At 39.8% G+C, this 23,532-nt stretch overlaps 2 protein-coding genes across 2 annotated transcripts in view; both read right to left on the reverse strand.

The window, feature by feature from the left end:
• LOC126502785 (cathepsin 7-like) overlaps positions 1-17,626 on the reverse strand; it is a 32,115-nt gene extending 14,489 nt beyond the window's left edge. Inside the window, exon 1 of the mRNA XM_050144046.1 lies at positions 17,568-17,626. The gene's annotated coding sequence lies outside the window, so the exon portion shown is untranslated. The remainder of the gene's footprint in view (positions 1-17,567) is intronic.
• LOC126502784 (cathepsin 7-like) lies at positions 12,324-17,625 on the reverse strand. Its single transcript, XM_050144044.1, has 8 exons — positions 17,568-17,625; positions 16,372-16,508; positions 15,957-16,079; positions 15,727-15,873; positions 14,943-15,167; positions 14,326-14,488; positions 13,611-13,728; positions 12,324-12,615 (listed from the first exon to the last, which is right to left on the reverse strand). The coding sequence occupies exons 2-8, from the start codon at positions 16,495-16,497 to the stop codon at positions 12,516-12,518; spliced, it is 1,002 nt and encodes a 333-aa protein (XP_050000001.1). The 5' UTR covers positions 16,498-16,508; positions 17,568-17,625; the 3' UTR covers positions 12,324-12,515.
• Positions 17,627-23,532: the final 5,906 nt, after the last annotated feature.

The following is a 23,532-nucleotide window of genomic DNA, read 5'->3' on the forward strand; positions in this document are numbered from 1 at the left end:
GGAATAATAAATTCTTACTTTGATTTTTCTAAGAGTTTGAAATGTGGGTTCTTTTGTTCTATTGATAATTTATTACTCAGTTGAGTGTTCCACTTGTTAGGCTGCACTTTCTACTTACTCACATGGGAGAGATATAAACACCTTTTTTGGGTTTGTATTTCGTATAATCTTCCTTACTAAGTAAAAAAGATGACTTGGTATTGAAAAGCAAATCTAACAGCTTTCTAAGAAAATATAATTGTACAGCCTGTGCTTTCTCTTCCTTTTCAGCCTGAACTTATGATAATAATTTAATTTCATTGTGGGTATGTAAATTTGTTTGAATCTCTGTCCTTTTGGCTGTTGCCCTTAATTAGTACAATAGAACACTTGGAAGTGAAAACAGGGCCAAAGCAGCCAGCAAGATTATAAGAGGGCTCAGAAGTGATCCCTAAGAAGTCTAAGTAAATACAACCAGTGAAAAGACAAAAAGTAAATTCCATTGGCCTATATTGTTTTATAAATTTAAAAGTGTGCCATAGTGCATCAACAGGCATCAGAATATAACAGAAAAGCTCCGTTGTACTCAAATGCTTCCATTGTTGAATGGATTGATTTAAAAAAAAAAAAAACCCTAAGCAAACATTGGATGCTCTCTCTATGAAAACAAAGGAAGTAAGTGTGTCTATTTTCTCCCTAAAAGAGAGTTGGGTTCACCAATTCCTCATCATTAATACTGAATATTCACTCACAGTAGAGATGAACTTAAAGTTCTCTATGACCCTGAGAGCCTTCATCACCTACGAAACAGAGAGAACAGTCACCTGGAAATTAGGAGGTTAACCCTGCCCCTTCAAGGGGATTGTATGAGAATTTTAAGTTCCTTTCAGCCAGATATGTATATCACTTCTTCTGGGAAAGTGTGGTGAGAATACTTGAAAACTTATCCTTTATTGATGTTGTGGAGAGGTTTTTCCTGATTATGGAAAATAAGGTCTCCCCACCTTCTTAGAAGAAAGAAATTAGCCATATGTGGTAAACTTGGGAAGGCACAAATCTCTTTGGCTACTGGATCCCAAATTATTACATCAAAAGTCACAAATAGAAAAAAAAACATGGTTTCAGGATTTGGTGTTTGTCCTACTGGGTTTAGGTAGCACATATTCTGTCCTTATCATTATCCTTCTGTTTCTCCTTCTGGGAGTTGGGATCATGCTTTTTTTTTTTTAATTTTGTGAGACCTCAAAGTTCAGAGACTGCACTGAGTCTTGGAAGAAACTGTGGACACTTGGACATTCTTGGGACCTATAAAACTGCAGATACTGGCATGGGCTGAATAGATTTTTCAATACCAGAGGAAGCAAGTCTTAAGTAGATTATTAGAGTATCGGCTAAATCAGATGTGTTTGGTTGTTATCTTAATGGGGAGAACTTATAACATCAAACTTCCTTTGTCAATGTCATGGGGACTAATAATCACCATGGAAACACCTCTGGACTTGCTCTTAGCATGTTCCCAAAATGGTTTGTTCTGGCATCTAAGAACATGATGTGGCTGGCAGCACTACACTGGGTTGGGATCCCAGAGTAAATGAAGAGGACATAGAGGTCACCAGGAGGACATGGGCCACGGAATCAACGAGGCAGGGCTCATATGGACTCAGAGACTGAAATGTCAGACATGTGGCTGCATGAGCCTGCACCAGGTCCTCAGAGGATATCATAGCTGTTGGGCTGGGGGTTTTGTGGGACTCTTGAAAGGAGGATCAGGTGTGCCTCTGACTCATTTGCCTGCTACTGGGGCTCTTCCTCCTCTTGGCCAGTCTCAGTATGAGGGTTCCGCCTTGCCTTATTGTGTCTTGTTTTGTCAGTTTGACTGTGTTTTCTTGGAGACCTGCTCTTTTCTTAAGGGAAACAGAGGGGGAGTGGATCTGGGAAGAGCAAAGGGGGGAATCCAGGAGGAGGGGAAGGAGGGGAAACTGGGATCAGTAGGGAATATGACAGATGAATCTATTCTCAATTTTAAAAAAGGAGAGAGTGAGCTGAACACTAACATTCTTTGTTTTTTGTTTTTTGTTTTTTTTCACTTCTCACTGTCAGTGTAATGGGACCAGCTTCTTCCCACCCACACAGTCAGGACTTCCCTTCCTTCCATTACAGTCTCTACCTATCTAATCTGAGTTAGATTCTGCTTTTTCCAAGTTACTTTGGTAAAATGTTCTCTCACAACAATGAGAAAAGAAGCTCACATAAGTGGTTTGTAGATGCAAACTCAAGAAGCCTAATGTTACACGCTAAGACAGAAACAGTTCAGCTGAGAGATCATGGGAGTCATGTAGCTTGTTTCACGTGGTGATCTTCTACACCATGACAGTGCAGAGAAAGGGAAAGACTTTGGAGAAATCCACCCTCAAGGCTTGTCTTCCCTACACCCCTCCCCACAAGACTTAGGAATCTATGCAAAGGAGGAAACGGAAAGACTGTAAGAGCCAGAGGTGGTTGACAGCTCCCAGGAAACAGAGTTCTTGAATGTGTCAGGGATGACGCATGTACGAACTCACACTGACTGTGACACTATGCACAAGGCCTGCACAAACTCAAGCTAGACAAAATCCCAACACAGAAAGTGGAAAGTGGTCACAGGGTCTCACTCCTGGGAAAGAAGCTGTTTGAAACAGGTAGCTCTTGGGAGAGGGAAGATCAGTTTCCTTCAGTGGAGTAACTCTGGGTTACTCACACACATTTCAGAGCTCAGGAGTAGTTGGGCAACCCAAACTGAGCTTCTCTGTTGTTTCTGCTATTTCAGTTTGATTTGTTTTGGCTTCGTTTGTTTTGGTTCTGGTTTGGTGATTTTTTTTTCCAGAGAGAAAAAGAGCAAGAAAGTGGGTGGATTAGAAAGATATCATAGAAAAGAGTTGGAGGATCAGGAAAACAATGTGATCAAAATTTATTACCTGAAATACTCAAAATATAAATAAGCAGATAAGAAAGTAAAACCAATTCTAAAGAGATGGTGTTTTTCTGAGTCCTTCTTCCCCATGGCACAGACTTCTCATACTTTCTCCAATAGGCAGAAATCAATCTATGGGAGTTCCAAATCTCCAATTACTGGACTTCCTGTGGTAAATCATACACAATGGAATAATTCCTCAAAACTGTCCAATCCATTAACCCAAACCAGACAATCCAGAAAGAAAAGTGGAACTGTCCCATACCCCAAACATAGAACCCTAATCGTCTAGGCAGAATCAGACTCTAGCTCCAGTTCACATTGCTACACAGGGAATATTTCTTTACCTGTTTGTCTGGTGACACATGTGATTTTGATATCAATAAAATCTGGCTAAGTGAAGTGACCTTGCCTTTCCTTCCCATTTCTTTTTTAAATCATTGAAGAAAAATCCATTTGTGTATGCCTCAGTTGACTCATATTTTCTTAAATATTGGTGTTTTTGATCATGTGTATGAATGAGGGAGGTACGTAATGTGGCTGCAGACAGAGGTCAGGTCCCCCTAGCTCTTCAGTTGCAAGTAGTTGTGAAATGTCTTATGTAAGTGCTGGGAGTTGAACTTGTATCCTCTGTAAGAGCAGTATGTGCTCTTAAATGTTGTCCAGTCTTTCCAGCCTTATCTTTTGAGTATATTTTTGGAGAATTGATCTGAAATCATTCAAGTCTAATACCTGCCATGCCAAAACAGAATTGGAAAGAATGATCATTAGCTTATTGTGGTCTCTGTAAAAGACCGTGGAAAAGGAAACAGAAAGGCAACAAACAGAAAGCAAATTAAACCATTTAGTGATGATAATGTTAGTCAGCCAATCCTGACCAGTCAACAGTCACTAAGCGACCCCTGCTGACAAAGCCCTGGCTTGCAGAGCAGTGTAATCTCCCACTGTTCAGGGAGACACTGGGCTTGAGTGCTGGAGAGAGAGGGCAAAGCGTGGAAGGCTGGAAAGACTTTTCCTAGAGTAGAAAATGAGTAGCTTCTGATAAACTGGTCAGAGGCAAAGAGACGACATTTCAGAGAAATGAAAGCACCTGTCCCCTGACAGCGAGGTAATACTTTTTCTTAGAGACATATGAAAAAGCACAAGAAAAACTAAGACAAACAGTAGCTCTGGTTCCTTGTTTGTCAATTAAACCCCCATCTTCGCCTGTCCTTTCCCAAGTCTGAGAGGGATTGGACGTGGGACCATGGAGTCCCTGAGCAGAGGGGATTCTTGTCTATTTCCCCTGAGGTATCATAACCTTTTCCTTTCCCCTCAGGCAGCAAGGAAGTCTCCAACCAAGAATCTGGTGCTTTCTTACTTAATAAATCTATTATTTCTAGAAAATGGGCTTCACTTCCCCTCTGCATGAGACGGAAAGTCTCCATAGTTTTCATCAGACAAATAAAAAGGTCCCTAAGCCTCATTATAGACTCTCTCTCTCTCTTTCTCTCTCTCTCTCTCTCTCTCTCTCTCACACACACACACACACACACACACACACACACACACAAAGCTAATCTTACTTTGTCCCATCCTTCTGCAGAAAAAGTCATGAAGTAATTGATATGCTTTCTGGAATGAAACATCACACATATCTAGTGTATCAGTAAAAATAGCAAGGGCCAGGACAGTGGTCTTGAGAAAGCACAGACTGCAAACTGCATCTGTCTTAGGAACTTATCCCAGGGACATTAAATTGGATCGCACTGGATAGCACTGATAGATCCCTGACCACATTGATCAGAGCAGCCTTTCTGGATACATGACTGGGAAATCAAAGAAGGAATCAAATGAGCTTTCCCATCTTCATCTTCACTTAGCAGATGAACATCAAAGAAGTCATGATACCTTCTGGTCCCTGTTGTCTTGCTTCTTGAACACATAGAAAACCAGACACTGTAGTGTTCAGAAAGCATGTGTTGGACTGTGCTTTGTCAAAGTCATCTGAAAGTAGGTTGAATTGGTCACCAGATGGCAGTCTTAAATATAGTCATCACAAAATTAGACATATACTGAAGAACAAAGGGAAGCCCTCAGAAATGCTGAGTCTAAGTCTTCTCTGACCTTTGAGATCACCCAGAATTAGCTAAATACTGAAGGGTGGGCTTTGGAGGTTTAGCTACTGAGTAGTCTGACATGGACAGGAATCTTAGAAGGAAAGTAAAGGATCAGAAAGGGAATTGTCCTCTTACAAGATGTCACCACTCAGTGACAGATCCTCAAATAATCATCCTGACTTCCAGCAATTTCAAACCTCTCCTGCTCAGGAGAACCTGTACATATTTATTATTTAAAGGTCCAACTAGTAAGATACCCATCTTACTAAGATTCCCACCCCAGAAGGAATGCTTCCTGACAGGGAAGTGCCTGGAGACAAGAATGGGATTACAGTAGTCTGCATCTCCTTTCTGCTGTCAGAAACGAAAGAAATCAAAATAACCTGGGAATCTCTACCTATAATCCAGACAATTTCCTGTCCTTTGATCACCTAAACCAGATATGTAAATTAGTCTGGGAGGGTGCAATGCAACACTAGAAGAGACCCTGAAAGCCAAAAAAAGAGATGTAATGTTAATGAAATAGAAAAAAGAAAGCAATACTTTACTTCTTAGGGCAAAGGAGAGAGAGTAGGTAACATCCCAACAAGAATGAAGCCATCAGCATTCAGATCAAGAACAGAGATCAAAAAATATCTCAGCAGTAATTTTATTTACTGCACCATGAAGAATCATAGAAATATTAAAATTAAACCCTTCAAATACTCTCAGTTATTCCACATTAGATATGGGATGTAGTGGGAATACATACCAACACAGAGCCATGATACAGAAAGAATATGAACTCCTAAAAGGCAGTTTTAACACAGTTAGATGCAGACGTTCATAGGAAGTATGAAAAGGTGATGGTTGGACCAAGCATGACTCTGCCTGCTTTAGTTCAAGCTACATTCTTCATTTTTCAAAATCTAGAGCAGAAAAAGTTAGATGTTAAGGGAATGAATGGCTATGATGAAAGACAGCTTGACAAAAGCTGTCAGGATGAAGACACAGTCTAAGTAAGCCAGGAATATGATTCAACTCTGGGCTGAAAGGACACTTTAAAATGATTGTGCTCAGAGAAGAGGCCACCTTCGTGGAACCTGCCCAAACTGCAATGGAAACAATGGAGGAACTGAAGCTCCCGGAAGCAGATTTCTTCCCATTACTATTGTCCCCAGAGTGACTGGATTAAGGGATCCTGCCATTGCCCTTCAGTATAAAGGAGATGGGTAAATTTGAGTGTTTAGGACCATAAGATCAGACTCATGATTGAAAAGAGAGGAAGATTTGGGGCACTTCTATTATCATAATTTTCAGTCTAAAATGGCTGTACCACTCATGAATTTCAGCTAAAGTGATAAGATGCTATTTTACTCAGCTGCTTGTCTGTTCATGGGGAGATCTCCTTGTTGTGGTTTGAAAGAAAATGCCTCCCAAAGAGAGTGACACTATTAGGAGGTGCGGCCTTGCTAGAAGAAATGTGTCACGGTGGGGGTGGGTTTTCAGGTCTCTTTTGCTCAAACTTCCCTCCGTGTGACAGTGAATCAACTTCCTGTTGCCTGGAAGATGTAGCGCTCTCAGCTCCAGCACCATGTCTGCCTGCTCACTACCGTGCTGCCTGTCATGTGATAATGAACTGGACCTCTGAAACTGTAACCAACCCACCCCAGATAAATGATTTCCTTTTAAGTGTTGCCTTGGTCATAGTGTCTTTTCTTTTGCAGCAATAAAGACCCAAACTAAAACACTCCTACACAATAATTCTTCACAGTCCATACCCTATTTGGTAGAGCCTAGAGGTATAGGTTCAAAGTCCCTTTGCTTCTTTCTCCAGGACAACAAGACCAAGGAAATAATATCAACATGTCAACATGGATAAATGGAACAACTCAAAGAAGGCAAAAGAGTCATTCCTGAGGTCATATACATTGAATATCCCTCCTATTTCCATATCAAAACCAATATTCCCCAAAGCATCAAGCCAGGGAGGAAAAATTCTCCACAGTCAATGATTTAATGAATAAGGAATGATCCAAGCTTTTGAATAACACAGATACTGTTCGTCCTGTCCAGGGTCTAGCCTGATGATTTACCTGATCACCTTTACCCTATCACCCAGTGTATAACCAAATCTGATCGCACTTACCTATGCCACAAGTAACCACTAGGTTTTGACAAGGACATGTCCTACCTGTCCCCAACCCACAGGTTCTCTCATGCCATAACTAACCTTTCCAGGCAGCCATATCTACCCTCACACTCAATGTTTGGATCAGGATACACATCCTACATGCCAATCCCTATAACTCTGGCCCCCTAACTGATGTATAATCTCTAGGGTCAACCTATTTGTACATCTTCTCTTCTGCCCCAACCTTCTCTGTCCATATCAGACATGGAACTGTCACAAGAAGTCTGCAAGTCTGGATTTCATCACATAAAGTACAAACAGTTTGAAAGAGCACGCCAGTATCTCCCCTCTAATATCTAATAGTTCTGTAGAAATATTTTCCATGAGAATTTCCAAGATGACCAACAGGTCTCAGAATATAAAGGAACATTATGAACTTCATCAACAAATTCTAAGAGTTTAAAGAAGACACAAAGACAGCTAAAGGAAATTGACTAGAAATGATTTAAGGAGAATAAAAGCTTAAGTGATGCCCAAGAAAATACAAACACGGGGCTGAAAGAAATGACAGAGACAATACAGGATTTGAACATGGAATGCACTAAGTAGATAGAAACATCGAAGAGGACTCAACCTGAAATAAAGATAGAACTGAAAAACCCAGAGAGTTCAAAGGAAAGCTTTACACAATACAATGGTTTAAAATGAGGATATATTATCAGGACTCAAAGATAAAGAAGAAAATCTAGACCAAATGAGCAAGGAATATTAAAAAATTAAAACAATGGGAAGTAACATACAAGAAATGTCAAACATCAAGAAAAGTCCAAACTTTCTAATTCTATGCATAGAGGAAGAAGAAAAATCACAAATAAATAGTATAGACCAGGCACTTAATATCATTGCAGAAAACTTCCTCAAACTAAGGAAGGACATGCCCATATAGCTACAAACACCGAAAACACCAAAAAGGCAAGTCCTGAAAAGAAATGCTCCCTGGCACCATAATCAACAGATTAATAATAATGGACAAAAAAGTGTACTGAAAGCCACAAGTGAAAGAATTCAAGTCAGATAAAACTCACCAGAACAGTAACTGATTTTTCAATGAAAACTTTGAAAGTTAGAAGAGCCTAGTGTGATGCATTCCAAAAGTTAAGTACCATAAAAGTCTATCTAAACAAGTCTACCCAGCAAAACTGTTCACCATAGCTGAATGGGAATGAAAAACTTTTCCATTATATAAACAGCCTGAAAACACGTGTACACACAAAACCAGAAGAAAATACAGGAAATTTTATTTCATGCTAAAAAGAGGAATGAGCATAGCCACAAGACTATGGAAAAAAAATAGGAGCCATAACAACTAAAACACAAAATAAGTACCAAGGAGAAACAAACAATAAAACTCAACAGTATAATGACCACAATTAACATACACATTTTAATTATAGTTAAATTTCTTTAATTATCTAATCAAAAGATATAGAATGAACGGCTCAAGAAATAAAACTCAGAGACCACTCTGAGCAGGAAAATAGGTATATGGACGCAGATCTTCGCCTCTCCCCCTGCTCCTCCAATACAATCCCCCAGTCTCATTCCCAGGTCCTCAGAATGCAGCCTTCCTCCTTCCCCACGCCCTGCCACCATACCCATTCCTGATGGATCCCTCAGATCTTCCCCACTTAAGTTCCTTCTCCTGACACTTTGCTCTATCCCAGCCCGCATCTCCGGCAGGCACTCTCTGGGAACACACTGGCCACACTGGCCACTCTGGGCAGGGAAGTACATAAGCTAACTCCAGCCTTCAACTTTCCGTCTTCTCCAAATCCACTGTGATGCTCAGCTCTAAAGCAGAACACCTGCTGTGGCCTCCATTTCCCCCACTGAACCCATTTCTACTGGCACACACAGATTTTTCCTCTAAACATCATTCCCTAAACCTATTGCTTTGCCTCATTCCCCAGCTCAAGCAGATACTCCCTGGGAACACACAGGCCATTCTTGCCTGGGTTCTGGTCTCATCAAAAAGCCCTGTAGCAATTTTTTTTTTTTTTTTATTTTTCGAGACAGAGTTTCTCCATAGCTTTTTGGTTCCTGTCCTGGAACTAGCTCTTGTAGACCAGGCTGGCCTCAAACTCACAGAGATCCGCCTGCCTCTGCCTCCCGAGTGCTGGGATTAAAGGCGTGCGCCACCACCGCCACCCGGCTTCCCTGTAGCAACCTTACCACCAGTTCCTCAGAAGATATGAATTAATCTACCCCAAGATCCAGCTATACCACATTTGGGCAAATACCCAAAGGACACTTAATCCTACCACAGATACATTTTCTCAACCATGTTCATTGCTGCTCTATTTATAATGGCCAGGAATTGGAAACAACCTAAATGCCCTCTAACAGAAGAATGGATAATGAAATATGGTACATTTGTACAATGGAGTTTTACTCGGCCATTAAAAATGGCATCATAAAATTTGCAGGCAAATGGATAGGACTAGAAAAAGAGTCATCCTGAGTGAAGCATCCCATACAACAAAGAAATAAAAATATGGTATATGTTCTCTTATATATTGATGCCAGCTGTTAAATCAATGATAACCAAATTCCAATCTTGGCAAATTCCAGAAGGCATATAGGGTAAGAGACTAGAAGATACAAATACATCTTGTTAGGAAGGAGGAAGAGAAAAGATAATTATGGATGGATGGGAAGCAGCTGCAATTGGTGGAACAAGTACAGAGGAGGAAGAGAGATGGGAATTGAGGAATCAAGTAAGGAGAGAGACGCTAAGATAAAGGGGCATATGAGGGATAGTATGGAAACCTAATACAGCAGAAACTTCCAAAGATATAAAGATGATCTAAATAAAAGTGTCAAATAATGAGACAAATATCTATCTCTTCCCACCAAATGAAGCTTCCAGTATTTATACTGGGTTACATCTAGTTGTTGAACTAAGGGGTCCCTTGGGAATTCCAGACAACAAAGGCTGTTAATGAGACAATAGATTGCTCTCCACAAAATGACAGCAAGCCACATTGCCAAAGATTTGCTAGGTCGATGATGGCACAAAGTTTGTGGGAGTGACCAACCAATATCTTATTTGACTTAATTAAGGTCCACTCCACAAGATGGAAGCGATAATTAACAGTGCTTGAGTGACAAAGATTTAACGAGATAGAAAGTTGATGTGAGAAGCCCCTCTTCTATGTGGTGCTTTGTTGGTTAATGAATAAATAAGTTGCTTGGGTCTATGACAGGGCAGAATAGAGCGAGGCTGGAAAACTAATCTGAATGTAGGAAGAAAGTAGACAGAGTCAAGGAGATGCCACGTAGCTGCTGAAGGAGTAACATGCCAGTTCCAGTAAGGCACAGCCTAGTGGTGACATATAGATGCATAGAAATGGGTTAATTTAAGATATAAGAGCTATCTAGAAATATACTAGAGTCATTGGCCAAACAATATTGTAATTAATACAGTTTCTGTGTGATTGTTTCAGGTCTGGGTGGTTGAGAATGAACAAGCAGTCTCCATCTACAGAAAGTAAAACCAAATACCACTAGCCTAAAAACAAACAAACAAATAAACAAAAACACATAAAATGACTTCTAATGATTTTCTGCTATGCTCACTCATCAGTGCCTTGTTTAGCCATCATCAGAGACGCTCCTTCCTATATCAGATGTGATCAAATACAGAGATCCACAGCCAAAATTACACAGAGAGTGAGAGACCTTGGAATACTCATCCAAAAACCTTCCCCATCAGAGCTGAGGAAACCCAGTAGAAGAATTGGCAGAAAAAGTGTAAGAATCAGAGATATTGGAGGACAGCAATGAAATGAGACTTACAAAATCAACGTGAGCCAAGCTTGTATGAATTCACAGAGACAAAGCAGCAAGCATAGGGCCACACACAGGTCTGTACCAGGCTGTGTGAGTGTGTGTGTGTGTGTATGTATAATATATGTATATGTGTGTGTATGTATAATATATGTATATGTGTGTAATGGTTTTTTGTTTAAAGTTTATATGGAATTCTTGAGTGTGCAAAAGAGTAGGTCAATACCTCCTGAGTCAGACGAGTCTCCGTGAATGAAACACCCAGTTTAAGCATTACTTTCCTCATTGGATGGGCCGTCCTTATTGCTCTCTGACCTTCTTGTCCCAACATAGTCTTTAATATCACTTGTGTCATTGTAAGATATTGTGCTGGTGAAACCTTCACAGCCTGCTAACAATTAACCTACATGATAAAGAGGATTCTAGATAAGCCGATTTACTAATTCATCTAGATTACAGAAGACCATGCCCTGAGTTATCTCTCCATGATGCTCATGCAGGTAAGACCCAATAGCCAGTCTCTGAAGTCAAGCATTAAGAAACTGAAAAGAAATCTAACTATGCTTATGATTTATTATGACCTGAGAAAGCATTCTAATACCTGCACTACATGCTTGGGCCCACAGAAAGTACTAAATAGTGTATACCAAAGGAACACATATATAGTGGCATATATATGTTATGTTTTGAACATACATGTGTATGGCAAAGTTGAATGCATTAGATAGGTAAGCTTGAGGATTATCAACTATGGACAATGGGAGAATAAGACCGTAACAGCAAAAGCCTATATTGAAATAGCTGTCAGCACTCAGCACACTGTAGCACTGAACATTCTGGAAGATAATACCTGTAATTGCAGACATGGTCACCTTGATTTCTATGACTCAGGGAAGCTAGTACAGGATTGGGTTGCTGGAAAGGAAGAGTAAGAGCCCAACACAATGCATTGGGGACACAGTAACATCACATTCTACAGAGTGGTAAAAAATTGGAATTGGGTGAATTCATGTCAACTAAAAATATCAAATCCAGAAGTTTTTATATAGTCCTTCAGAGCAGGATTGCTAGTACATAAATAGAACTCTGCATGCAGACTGCAGCCAATGACTGAAGATCATCCATCAGAGAAGTCATCCACTCTTCCTTCTAGAACACCAGCACCACATTTAATTCTGGCTTTAAGACAAATGTCATGTTTGAACATTAAAAAAGCCACCTCACAAAAAAGAAAAAGTAGACACTATAATTGAATTTAACTTTTATTTTTAAAGACACCATTTAGTACAGTGAAAATGTTAAAATCAAGTCCTGACAGGAATCCACGACACGAATGAGTGCAGCGCAGCAGTGACAGCAGCAGCCATGTCTTACTAGAGAAACATCCTAGATTTCACATCCTACCCTGGCTTCTCAATGGCTGCAGTGTCTTCTGCACACAGCAGAGGCTGGATGCTTTGAAGACGGGGGTTCTTCTGTATGTCTTGCCCTAATATCTTCCCCTCCTTTTTTATCACCAGGCAGCTCACAATACAGGGTACATGGCATAGGAAGCGATGCCACAGTAGTTGTTCTGGTCTCTGGGAATCTTCATGTAGCCTTTCTCTCCCCAACTTTCACCATGGCTGAAAAATTGAGTTTTCCATTTAGTAGAAAAGATATGGCAGAGTGGATTATTACAATAACTCCACTTATGAACACAGAGCCAGAGGCCAATGCAATAGAAAGAATCAGAAAAGGTAGAGTCAATTCCAGAGTACCAAGAGTTATCTTACAGAGGACAGCAAAAGTCACAGCAGGGAAAGTTAGGACGTCTTCTACCCACAGGTTGTTCAGAAATAACCAATGATAAATAGAAAATCAATGACACAAAGATTATATTGATTGCCAAGGAAATCAATGACAGAATCTGAACTCTGTTTTCATTCATATATTATATGTTAGTGCTCCAGAAGATAGGGATCAGACAATAAAGCCAGATCATGCAAGGGTAAGGTTTGGGGTTTGAGTCCAAGTTCCTCTGGAAGCTTAAATGAGGGTGAAGACAATCTCAGTGCCTAGGAGCACTTGGAGTTCCTCCACAGGACAAAAGTTCTCACCAGCAGAGCCCCAGTGTGAACTCATTCACACCCCCCTGTAACTGAAGCTGTAAGGAATGTAGTGTCTTTGTCTGGTCTACATGAGCATCTGTTCTCACATAGCATTCACTCACACAGACACACACTCACAACAAATGAAAATCGCTTTTTAAAACTAGGATGGTTCTGCAGCCAACATGTAATTACAGAAGCCCAATGTAACTAGAACAAACTGAATGAGCACACTACCAAAACCAGAAAACTCTAGGATCAGTGATACTCAACTCCTCAATACATAAGGAGGACAAGTTAGAAAGACAATTAATGTCAATATCAGACCTATCTACAAATACACACGCACACATACAAACACATAAACAAATTCACACACATAACACATACATTTGAGCACTAAAAGGGAAAAAATGTTGCTTTTTCAACTTAATTGTGACAATGCTTTCTATGACTTCTACCTAAACTATCACTACAAGCAGAAAGTTCCATTTGAAACCTAAAATACAAACAGTGGTAGCTATTTATACCTGTTCTTTATCAGCCAGTATTTCTTGCCCTCTGACTCTTTGCCTTCATAGCCAAAGCCAACCAACAGCACCGAATGCGTAGAAGAATCACGTCTGCAGTTTGGCTCATGGTACATACCTAAAAAGAAAATCAGTGGAGTAAAAGGCACCAGGAACCTGATATGACCATGGTCAACAACAATAAGTGTGACATATTCTAATTGGACAGTAATGACAGAAATTCCAATAAAAATAGAAACCATTCTTGACAGAAATCCTGATTATAAATTCTCATCAAAATCCTAAAACAAAATAAAATGAACATAACTTTGTTGAAAAGCACTTCCCCTTATTAACATAAAATTACTCTTTCATATCTTTGGTTTTTGCTAATAGAATCACATTCCAAGAAATCATAACTGAACATAGACCTTTTCATTGAAGGCACTCTTTAGAATGCAGTTTTAGAAAGGCAACAGATGCATGTATTAATATACACCAAGTAGAGAAAAGTAGAGTAAACAAAGCTAAACAATATGATAAAGAATGAAGTACACACGTGCATAGGTATGTCTTGTCATGTAGAAACAGTACATGTGATTACTGCACTAACAAGTGTAAAATTTATAAACCCTAACACTCACATCAAATTTTACACATTGTTAAGATATCAACTTGGCACATCCCAAAGGGTCACAAGCATTCTTCACTAATATCTAGAAAAACACATACTTACCTCCCGTATATTTTTTAAAAGATTCATGTCCAGCATCAATTCCAACAGCAATGGGCCCATGAGTTACTAAAGCCTTCAGTAGGGCGTCTTCATTCCTTGGGACAACGTAAAAGCGGGCAACCTTGACAACAGAACGTTCAGCACGGTACCTGCAGCGTCCTTCCTTAAAAAGGTGAACAGTTAAAGGATTTGGTTACTTCCTCTACCTTCCGGAGAGCAAAAGCCAGAACCATAACCCTTGGCACTTTGCAGAGAACCAACCCTACATCTGCACTATCATAAATCATTCCAGGAAGGGAAATGTTACTAGGATAATTGGAACTGAAAATCAGCTCCCATGTCTTCAATGACACCTCTATCTATAAGAAATTTTCATGGTGCAGAAATCTGTATTATATGTGGAATGCTTTGCACATTCTCCATGTGTAGAGAAGCAGGAACACCTACATGGAACCATGAAATCAGGCAACTGTGCCATGGTGGATACTGCATGGTCAACATTGGTGCTATGCAGAAAGAGTCTACATTCAATGGGAACAGTGAAGGCAATGGATTATTTCTGCCTTTTCCCCCTTGCACCAGCCTAACTGAAATGACAACCCAGTAAGTCCACTTACCTTTGCTTCATATGGATAGGTTGCCTCAGCCTCCAGACCTCCATTGTTCTTTACATATTGGAAGGCATTATAGAGCCTGCCTCCTTTACAACCAGTAGTACCAAAAGATCTAGAGCAGTCAATTAGGTTCTGGGCACTCAATGGGGTCAGTTTTCCTGTTTTCTTGAACAGTTGTCCTTCTATGGCACCAGCCACAGCAAAAGCCCAACAAGCACCACAATCTCCCTGAGTAGGAAAGATAATATTGTTATCCACAAACAAATACTAATAGCCAGCAAAAACTCAAGCAGTTGAGTCCTTATCAAAAATGAACTATTAGCATTTGATAGATGCCTAGGTGAGAAGAGTCAGTCTCCATGGAGAGGTGTCTTATGCCCCAGTGGGTGGCCACACAAACACACATGGATGCACATAAAGGCTTGATATACTTGTTGCCAGGTGTGATGAATGTCATTAATGGAAGAACCTAAGTACCTAAGTCTGGAGAGAGATATAGTGGGACCACTAGAAGGAGGTTAAAGAGTAAATAAGTAGTGTGTGGAAATGCTAGATATACATTCTACACCTGGATAGGCCCCATAATTGCTAAGACATGAATTAGGGATTCCTCATTTTGGGGGACAACCAAGAAACATTTGTTACTAGCAACAGAATTCTAAGGACAATACCTGTGGTATTCAAGATATGAAAACAAGTTTGGTCAATAGCGTGTCATACCAGTCAAATACATACATGTCAATAGCTTGTTGCATCCCCAGTAGAAGACAGTCATGTGATGTCATACCTGTCTCTGCACGGGGGTTACATAGCCTTGTGTTCTCCAATCCAAAGTTTTGGGGATGTTGGTATCTCCTCGTTTCTGGATGTGTTTCCCATTCTTTAGAGTCAGAACTGAACTCCCCTTCATCATTTCCCTCATCTCTTCACCAGTCTTCAGGGAACAGCACATAAAGACTCAATTTAAACAACAGAAGAGGAAAAGAACGAGTGCGGGACAGTTTGAGTCACACTCACCATGTCACCAAATTCATTCATCTCTACGGTGACGTTGTTCATCCCCAGGCCATTCTCCTCACTGAGCAGTTTGATCATCTTGACATTGTCTTCCCATATTGCTCTCCGATGTCTTTCTTCCTCCTGGAAATAAACAGAATGAATGACATTCATTTCTAATTACACCCCTGCACTACCTGACCACGGGGACTGGCTGCTGCATATGCCTAGACGGTGTAGAGAGAAATCTCAAGACCCTAAAGCAAGCCACTCTCAACACCCAATGAGCAGAGACAGTGGCCATCTTGTGCTCATCTTCTGTTACATTGATACCTCAAGTAGGGATGGCATCTATGGTCTCTGTTATATCCATGGACCCCCAACAGCAATGAACGTGCTCTACAAAGACACTGCTTCGGGTGTCCATGTGACCTACTTGGCTGTATGTTTTCTCAAAGTTCCTCTTCCACTCCTCCCACTCAGCATCCAAACTGTAATCTGGTGTTGGAGCAGCTGGGGCCAGTCCCAAGCACAGGATGGTTAAGAAGACAGCAGCAATCATGTCTCAAACACCTGTAGAGAGAAGAAAAATGAAAAGGAGAACACACCAACACTCTTGAGAAATTAAGCCATTTGTGCCAGATAAAATTATTCCAACTACTCTCCCAAATACTGACTCAAAGATTTCTGAAATAGCTAAACATGAGTTTGAACTGGAAATATCATGGATAGCATTTAGTTTTTACATAAAATTACAGAAACTGTGAGAAAAATTCTAGAAATTCCTGGAAACTGCTGTGTACTGCAAATTGACATGATCAGAAAGATGAGCATGGACATCAAATTCAAAAGTCACATATCTAGGAGCTTGGATAAAGTGAACATAGGATTTGTAATGGTAAAAATCTTCTCTTACATGGCATCTTATCCTAAGTACAAATTTCCCCAGGACTTGAAATCACACTGCATGAGAACCTTTAATACTGAGCAGCATATGGGCTGTTTGAAACATTCTCTCTTGAGTGGAAATATTCTAGATTTTCCTGCTTAGAAAATATGGGGAAAAATCAAAGTTTCTAGTACTCTATCAGACCATTGAGACTTTGAAATACACTCATTGCATCAATGAGGAAAAAATCCCAAACAGAAAAGCCAATGGAAGCTAGAGAAACCATGATGATTGGGAGTTAGACAGACAACACTAAAGTCCTAGGTTCAGGCCTTGCTGGGTCTCTTAAGCAACATTCCCTAGGAGAACTGGCAAGTGACACGCCACCTGCTACTCATTCTGCACATGTCAATCAGAAAAAGAACAATTTGTCCAGCGCTGATGTGTCATACAACGATCTCTGTAGGCTCAGGATGAGATGAGCATGGCGCTGGTGTGCATATCAGCTGTCACTCTCTCTGGCCAGGACCAGATTGCACTGAGTTGCAACCTATACAAACCTGGACCTAGGAGAACCCAGGTTTACCCTCTGACTTCTACACCATCTGCTTCCTCAACCTCACAGCTGTTGGGGTTGAGAAGATATTCTCATTTCTGGGGATCTGCCTGATTTTCCGTGGAGTTCCTCAAGGCTCTCCTCCAGGGTCAATTCCTAGTCTACTGTGGCAGAAGCAAGGCCTCACCTGTGAGGACCTCTGTTCCTTCACTCCACTCCAGAAGCTCTTCTGAGGTTGCTGAGGTGTCAGAACCTGGTCCAGCAACACCTCAGCCTGGCTTTAAATCCCACATCTCTGGTGAGTCCGCCCTCTCAATCAGTCCTTCCCTTCTACTGACTGACTATCATGTGACTAGATTGGGCCTCCAGGCTCCTACTGAGATCTGATCTTACCTATCCCAGGGGAGTGGGTGTTTTCTTCTAGTTTGATACATAAAAGAAATAACCTGTTAATCTGTTAGACTTATTCTTCCTCAATGTCATTCTAATTGAAGAGGTAAAGGGGTTTATCAATAATTCATTTTTCTTGAAAGAAAAATGCTTGGTGACTCAATTTCAGAATTTTCTGAAAATTACAATTTTACATTTCCTATAGCGTGAATAATAAAATCCCAGAGACAGACATTTGGATTTTAGCAGAAGATCAGAAAAGCAAAGTAGCCAACCACTAGAGAGACCCTTTACCTCTTCCAAATCTTCAGACTGAAAGAGCAAGTTCCTGTCTCCATGAATCCTCAGCCTCCACACAAATACAGAAGGACCTCCTACACCAGACACATGTAGGCAAAAAATTCTTGATCACAGTGGGTGAACAATGAAGTGGAAAAGACAGTGAGGTGGGGCCAGTCCTTTTTGAGAGTTTGTGATGTGGGGGTAACACTCGACATTTTAAAAAGTCGACCCTGCCATCACTTGTCTCAAAGGAGAGTCTATTGCCCTCTGTTTATGATGCATGAAGGGTGAATGCTGCCTGATACTTACAAGTCTGTCCTGAATCATCAGAATTTCTCACATGTACTCAACCCTACCACAGATCATCCTACAGCAATCTTGCCTGAATTTTCAACCTGTCCTCTGATTGCCATTCTACGACAGAATCTCAAGGATAATAGTAAAGTTTTCAGACAAGAGAAAAGGACACACTGAAGCTGTTGGAACTCTGAAGAACCAGGTCTAACCAAAACACTATCAAGAATTAGACAGTGTTCTCAGTGAATAACATGTTGGCTTTAGTACACTGGTAACAGGGCCTTCCACAGTCAATCACTACAGGTCAGGACGCTCAGTGTCTAGAACATTAAGAAGAAGCTAGAGAAATGATCCTTTTCTCTGATTTGTTTTTTGAGAGTTATTTAGCTCACACTTAGCCCCTCTACCTACACTTCCAAATGAATACATCCTTAACTATTAGCCTTATGTTGTGACATTTTTTAAAGCATCAGGACTAATTTTGCTATCTAAATATTCTTGGGTGTATTCCCTTTCACTAATATGATTGGCTTCTCAGAGCTACAGTATTAAAGAACAATGACTCTGACTCTCCCAGAAGCAAAAAACTTGTCAATAGCTCCCTGACTAGGGTGAGACTTCATGCCTAGCTGCCTTGTCCAAGCTGGGAATTGTTTTGCTTGACTTAACGCAGGGCTGCTGTATGCTTTGACATTACCTGTGACTTCATTGGTACAGCTGTGCTGTTGTGTCCTGGAGACACTGTTTCCTTTTAGTCATCTAAAGCCTCTGGCTCTCATTCTTTCCCACCACCTTTCTACAGTGATCTCTGAACCATAGAGGAAGAGGAGATGAGTGTATGTCCCATTTCCTGGTAATCCTGATGTAGTTCTTAAGTCTGCATGACCAGTTATCGGTCATTTTGTGACTTGACATCCACCTCAAATAGAAGCTTCCATAAAAGAAAGGGCTGAGAGATGCATTAATTTTGGAATATAATAAGCTGGTAGGAGTTCATTTAATATCATGTCTGTTTGGAAGCATTGCAGTTGTAGATTCTATCCTGGGGCCTATAATCTGTGTAGTCATAGGTTTTCAGCCCAATAATAGTGCCAGTTATTGGTTTCATCTTGTGAAGTAGGACTTAAATCTAATCAGAAATTGATTGGCTACACCTGTGATGTTCATGCCACTATTGCACCAGTTGGAATGTCATGTCGGCTCAATCATTGTACTTCACAGGGTTCACTGCAAGGTAATACTCATGGTTCTTTTCTACAATAGTACCATGAATAGCACCTTCCAGCCCTATGAAGGCTATCTAGCAGAAATGAAGCTTCTAGTTCAATACCAGGTTCTTTTACCCTTGTTCTATGACTTTAGGTGGGTTTTGTTTTCAACAGCAGGGTCTTACCATCAAGTTCTTTTGGGTAACCAAGACGATGGCTGTAGCTTATACAGTCTGTGGGTCTAAGCGGCCACATTGGCTAAGGCCTTCAAAAGAATCTATTTAAGGCACTGGGACTTATATTTGTTGACATCTGAGGTATAGTATGAGCATTGTTCCTCATTATGGGTAACTCCGTTCTCTCTCTCTCTCTCTGCTTTGTTTTCATTGCATGGACACAATCCTGTTATTATATAAATCTAAACCCATTTAACAATCTACATACATATACTGATGAACACTTCCATTTTTATCAATATCTTCCAAACAATATTGCAATGAATATTATTGCCCCTGTGCGCCTAGAGTATTGGGCAAATAATGTAACAGCTTAATTTCAAGAAATGAAATAGCATGCAGAACAAAATTATCACAATCTGCACATTTACATATAATGACGCAAATCATCCACTTTCTCAAAGTTTGCAAAGAAATATACCTTTTAATTTGTTAAGAATTTCATACACAAGTACTATATTTACAATATTCCTGCTTCTTACAAACCTTACATGCCCACCTACTTCCTGTGAATTTCATAACCCCATCTTTATTTTTCTTACATATGTATAAATATGCATATTATTAATCCATTTAGCATTGTTACAATAGATTTGTAATTAAAGCTGATCACATATGATTGGGATACCTATCAGGGAGCTTGTCTTGAAGAAAACTACTTCTTTCTCTCTTTCAGCAACAACTGATTGCCTGTATCTCCTCATCTAGGGGATCCTTTCGAAATCTCACCCAATGCATATTGCCAAAACAATTGGCAATGTCATAGTACAGGTCTTGTTTAACTAACCACATTGCTGAGATTTCAAGAGTTCAGCTTCCCTGTAATAGAAGATACTATCTATCAGTAGAAATCCATTTCCACTAGTTCTTAACATTGTTTCTGTCCTCTACTTTATGACTTTTCTAGAGCCTCAGGTATAGAGTTTGCTCTGTAAATGTATCAACTTGATTCAGACATTATTACTAGAAAACTACCTTGATGAGATCTATACTTATCTCTTGATGTCAAGTTAAATACTTAGACCACAATTAAAAAATTTTAGTTTAAGAAAATGGTAGTAGTATGTTCTCATCTAAGGTATAAGACCTGTGGTCATATAGGGCAGAAACAGATACAGGTAGTTGACAAGGTTTACAGTACCAGTAGCCAGTTCCTCTAATGATGGACCATACTTCCAATGAAACAGCAGTTGGTTACCACCAAGATAAAAGCACCAGTATGGTACTTTTGGGAATATCTCTCTATGGTAGCCATTGTAGTGATCCATAGGTATCACAGCTAGGTAAAATTAACAAAAAGTGCAATCCTATTTGCTTGTGTGTAGTGTTGGTTTGCATGTTCATGTATAGAGTGTTTTTAAATAGAGTTTATGGCACAAGGACTGCTCTCCACAAACAGCCATAGATTGTTCAGTATCAGGCCTTGGAAATCTTCTTTCAAGTCATGAGACAAGGGAGTCCATGAGACTCTGAACACAATGTGGGCAGCTATCATTGGTGGGAGGTGGAACATTGGAGAAGGGGGTAATTGGAAAAGGGAATGCATTTTATAAGAAAAACTAATCTAATTTTTTGTCTTTCATATTTACTTTCAGGTTCTCTAAACATCAAAAATCATATTCCTTAAATTTTCAAATTGTGCTGCTTCCAACATCATGCTATTGGCACCTTGATCACTGGAACAAAAATTCTTACCCTACATTGAGAATCTGTGTTCCTGGCTCTTTCCAAACAGTGTTGTTATGATTTGATCTACTCTTCACAATAACTTTGTATCAGCAGCTCTTCTGTTGCTATGATAAACATCATGACCAACAACATATCCTTCTACCACTGAAGGGAGCTGTAGCAAGAAATGGAGTAGAGGCCTGGGGGCAAAGACAGAAGCAGAGATCCTGGAGGAATCTTGCATCTACTTTGTTCTCCGTGGTTTGTTCACTCAGCTTCAACAATTCAAAGATACTGGTCCAGCGGTAACCCCACACACAGGCTGGATCCTCCCACATCAATCATTAATAAAATAAAAATGCTCCAAAGACTTTCAAACATACCATTGTGATAGAGTCATTTCTCAATTGAAGTCTCTTCTTCCCAAATAACCCTAGCTTGTGTCAAGCTGACATAATCTCACCATATGAAGCAAAACTTACAGATCCATTGTCAAAGTTCAAAGTGATAAATACGATACAATATCTCTCAGTGTTTATCAGGCTACTTGGACACTCTGTGATTTCAGGCTTTCTACAAATGTGAACTTAATATATATGATTTTCTCTCTACATAGTAGACATATAAGTGATATAAATTAGACATATAAGTGGTATAAATCAGACAAATAAGTGATATAAATCAGGAAGGAACTCAAGAGAGTAACAATGGAGGAAAATGCCTAGCTTAGGCACATTGTAAACCTGAAGCCTTCATTCATTAAAACAACACATAATCATATCACTAAGACTATTTCAAGTGTTGTTTCTTGGTAGATTATTCCAAAATTTCCATCTTTTATCAATATGAATCATTTCTGAAGTCTTCCAAATCCCCAGACATTTAAAGTCCTGTTGGTTACTCACTGACATTTATGACAACTCATTTGGTGGAAAGGACCTAGGTTTCATAGGATGGCTCCTAAGATGCATAACTTAAAAGAACAGTCATAAACTTCAACAACAAATTCAAAGAGTTTAAAGTAGACTCAAAAAAATAGATAACTGAAATTAAGGAGAATGAAATTAAGAAGAATAAAGGCATGGGTGATGCCCAAGAAAACACAAAGCATGGTGAAAATGACAAAGACAAGACAGGATTTGAAAATACCATGCACTAAGTAGATAAGATAGTACACTGAAGATGACTCAATCTGAAATGAAAATAAAACTAAAAGAAAGGCAGGAAATTCAAAGGAATAACTTACAAGTATAATTAATCAAACAGAAGACAGAATATCAGGACTCAAAAATAAATTAGAGAATCTAGACCAAATCAGCAAGGAATGTGAAAAAAGTAAAACACAGGAAAGCAACATAGAGAAAATGTCACTCATAGTGAAAAGCACAAACCTTCTCACTTTAGACATGAAAGAGGGAGAAGAATCCCAAATCAATGGCATCGACCAGGTCTTCAGCATTGTTGGAGAAAAGTCAAACTAAGGAAAGACATATCCATACATCTACAAGAAGCACAGAGAACACCAAGTAGACAGTGCCAGAAAAGATCACACATATCTTTTCTGTGATACACCAGAGCATATCACAATTAAAACACTAAGTATGCATAAGGTAGAAAGTGTATTGAAAACTATGCTACAAGAGAAAAAGTCCAAGTCATACAGATGAAAACTCATCAGAATCATAGCTGAAGGAAGAGCTTGCATGCTTTAATAAAGACACTAATCTTCTGTGGGATGTACAGCCGGTGAGTATTATTTCCCATGGTGTGGGCTGCCTCAACTCAACTCAAAGTTTTCTTTGCTGCACAGAAACTGTACTCGAGTAAACTCCTGTTTGTCAGAAGTCGATCTTAGTTCCTGTGCTACACAGTCCTGGAGATAGGCCTTCCTGTGCTGCTAGGGTGAAGTTTATACATCCTACTCTTTTCTGAAAGTTTCCATTCCTGAGGGTTTAGGCTCAGATCTTTAATCTGTTGAGGGTTGAGTTGTGTTCAGGATGAAATACAAGCATCCAGTTTCATTTTTCTGCCAGTAAAGGCTTTCCACCACCATATGTTGATGATGCTGGTT

This window comes from Alexandromys fortis, unplaced genomic scaffold (genome assembly GCF_014885135.2).
Source record: "Alexandromys fortis isolate MF-2015 unplaced genomic scaffold, M_Fortis_MF-2015_v1.1 scaffold_1, whole genome shotgun sequence".
In the NCBI taxonomy this organism is placed as follows: Eukaryota; Metazoa; Chordata; class Mammalia; order Rodentia; family Cricetidae; genus Alexandromys; species Alexandromys fortis.

Excerpts from the sequence above, each read along its gene's own strand:
- LOC126502784 (XM_050144044.1), bottom strand. The coding sequence starts at position 16,497 with ATGATTGCTGCTGTCTTCTTAACCATCCTGTGCTTGGGACTGGCCCCA. Across the intron at positions 15,874-15,956 it reads TGAATGAATTTGGTGACATG|ACTGGTGAAGAGATGAGGGA; the intron begins GTGAGTGTGACT and ends TGTTCCCTGAAG. Across the intron at positions 14,489-14,942 it reads CCTATCCATATGAAGCAAAG|GAAGGACGCTGCAGGTACCG; the intron begins GTAAGTGGACTT and ends CACCTTTTTAAG.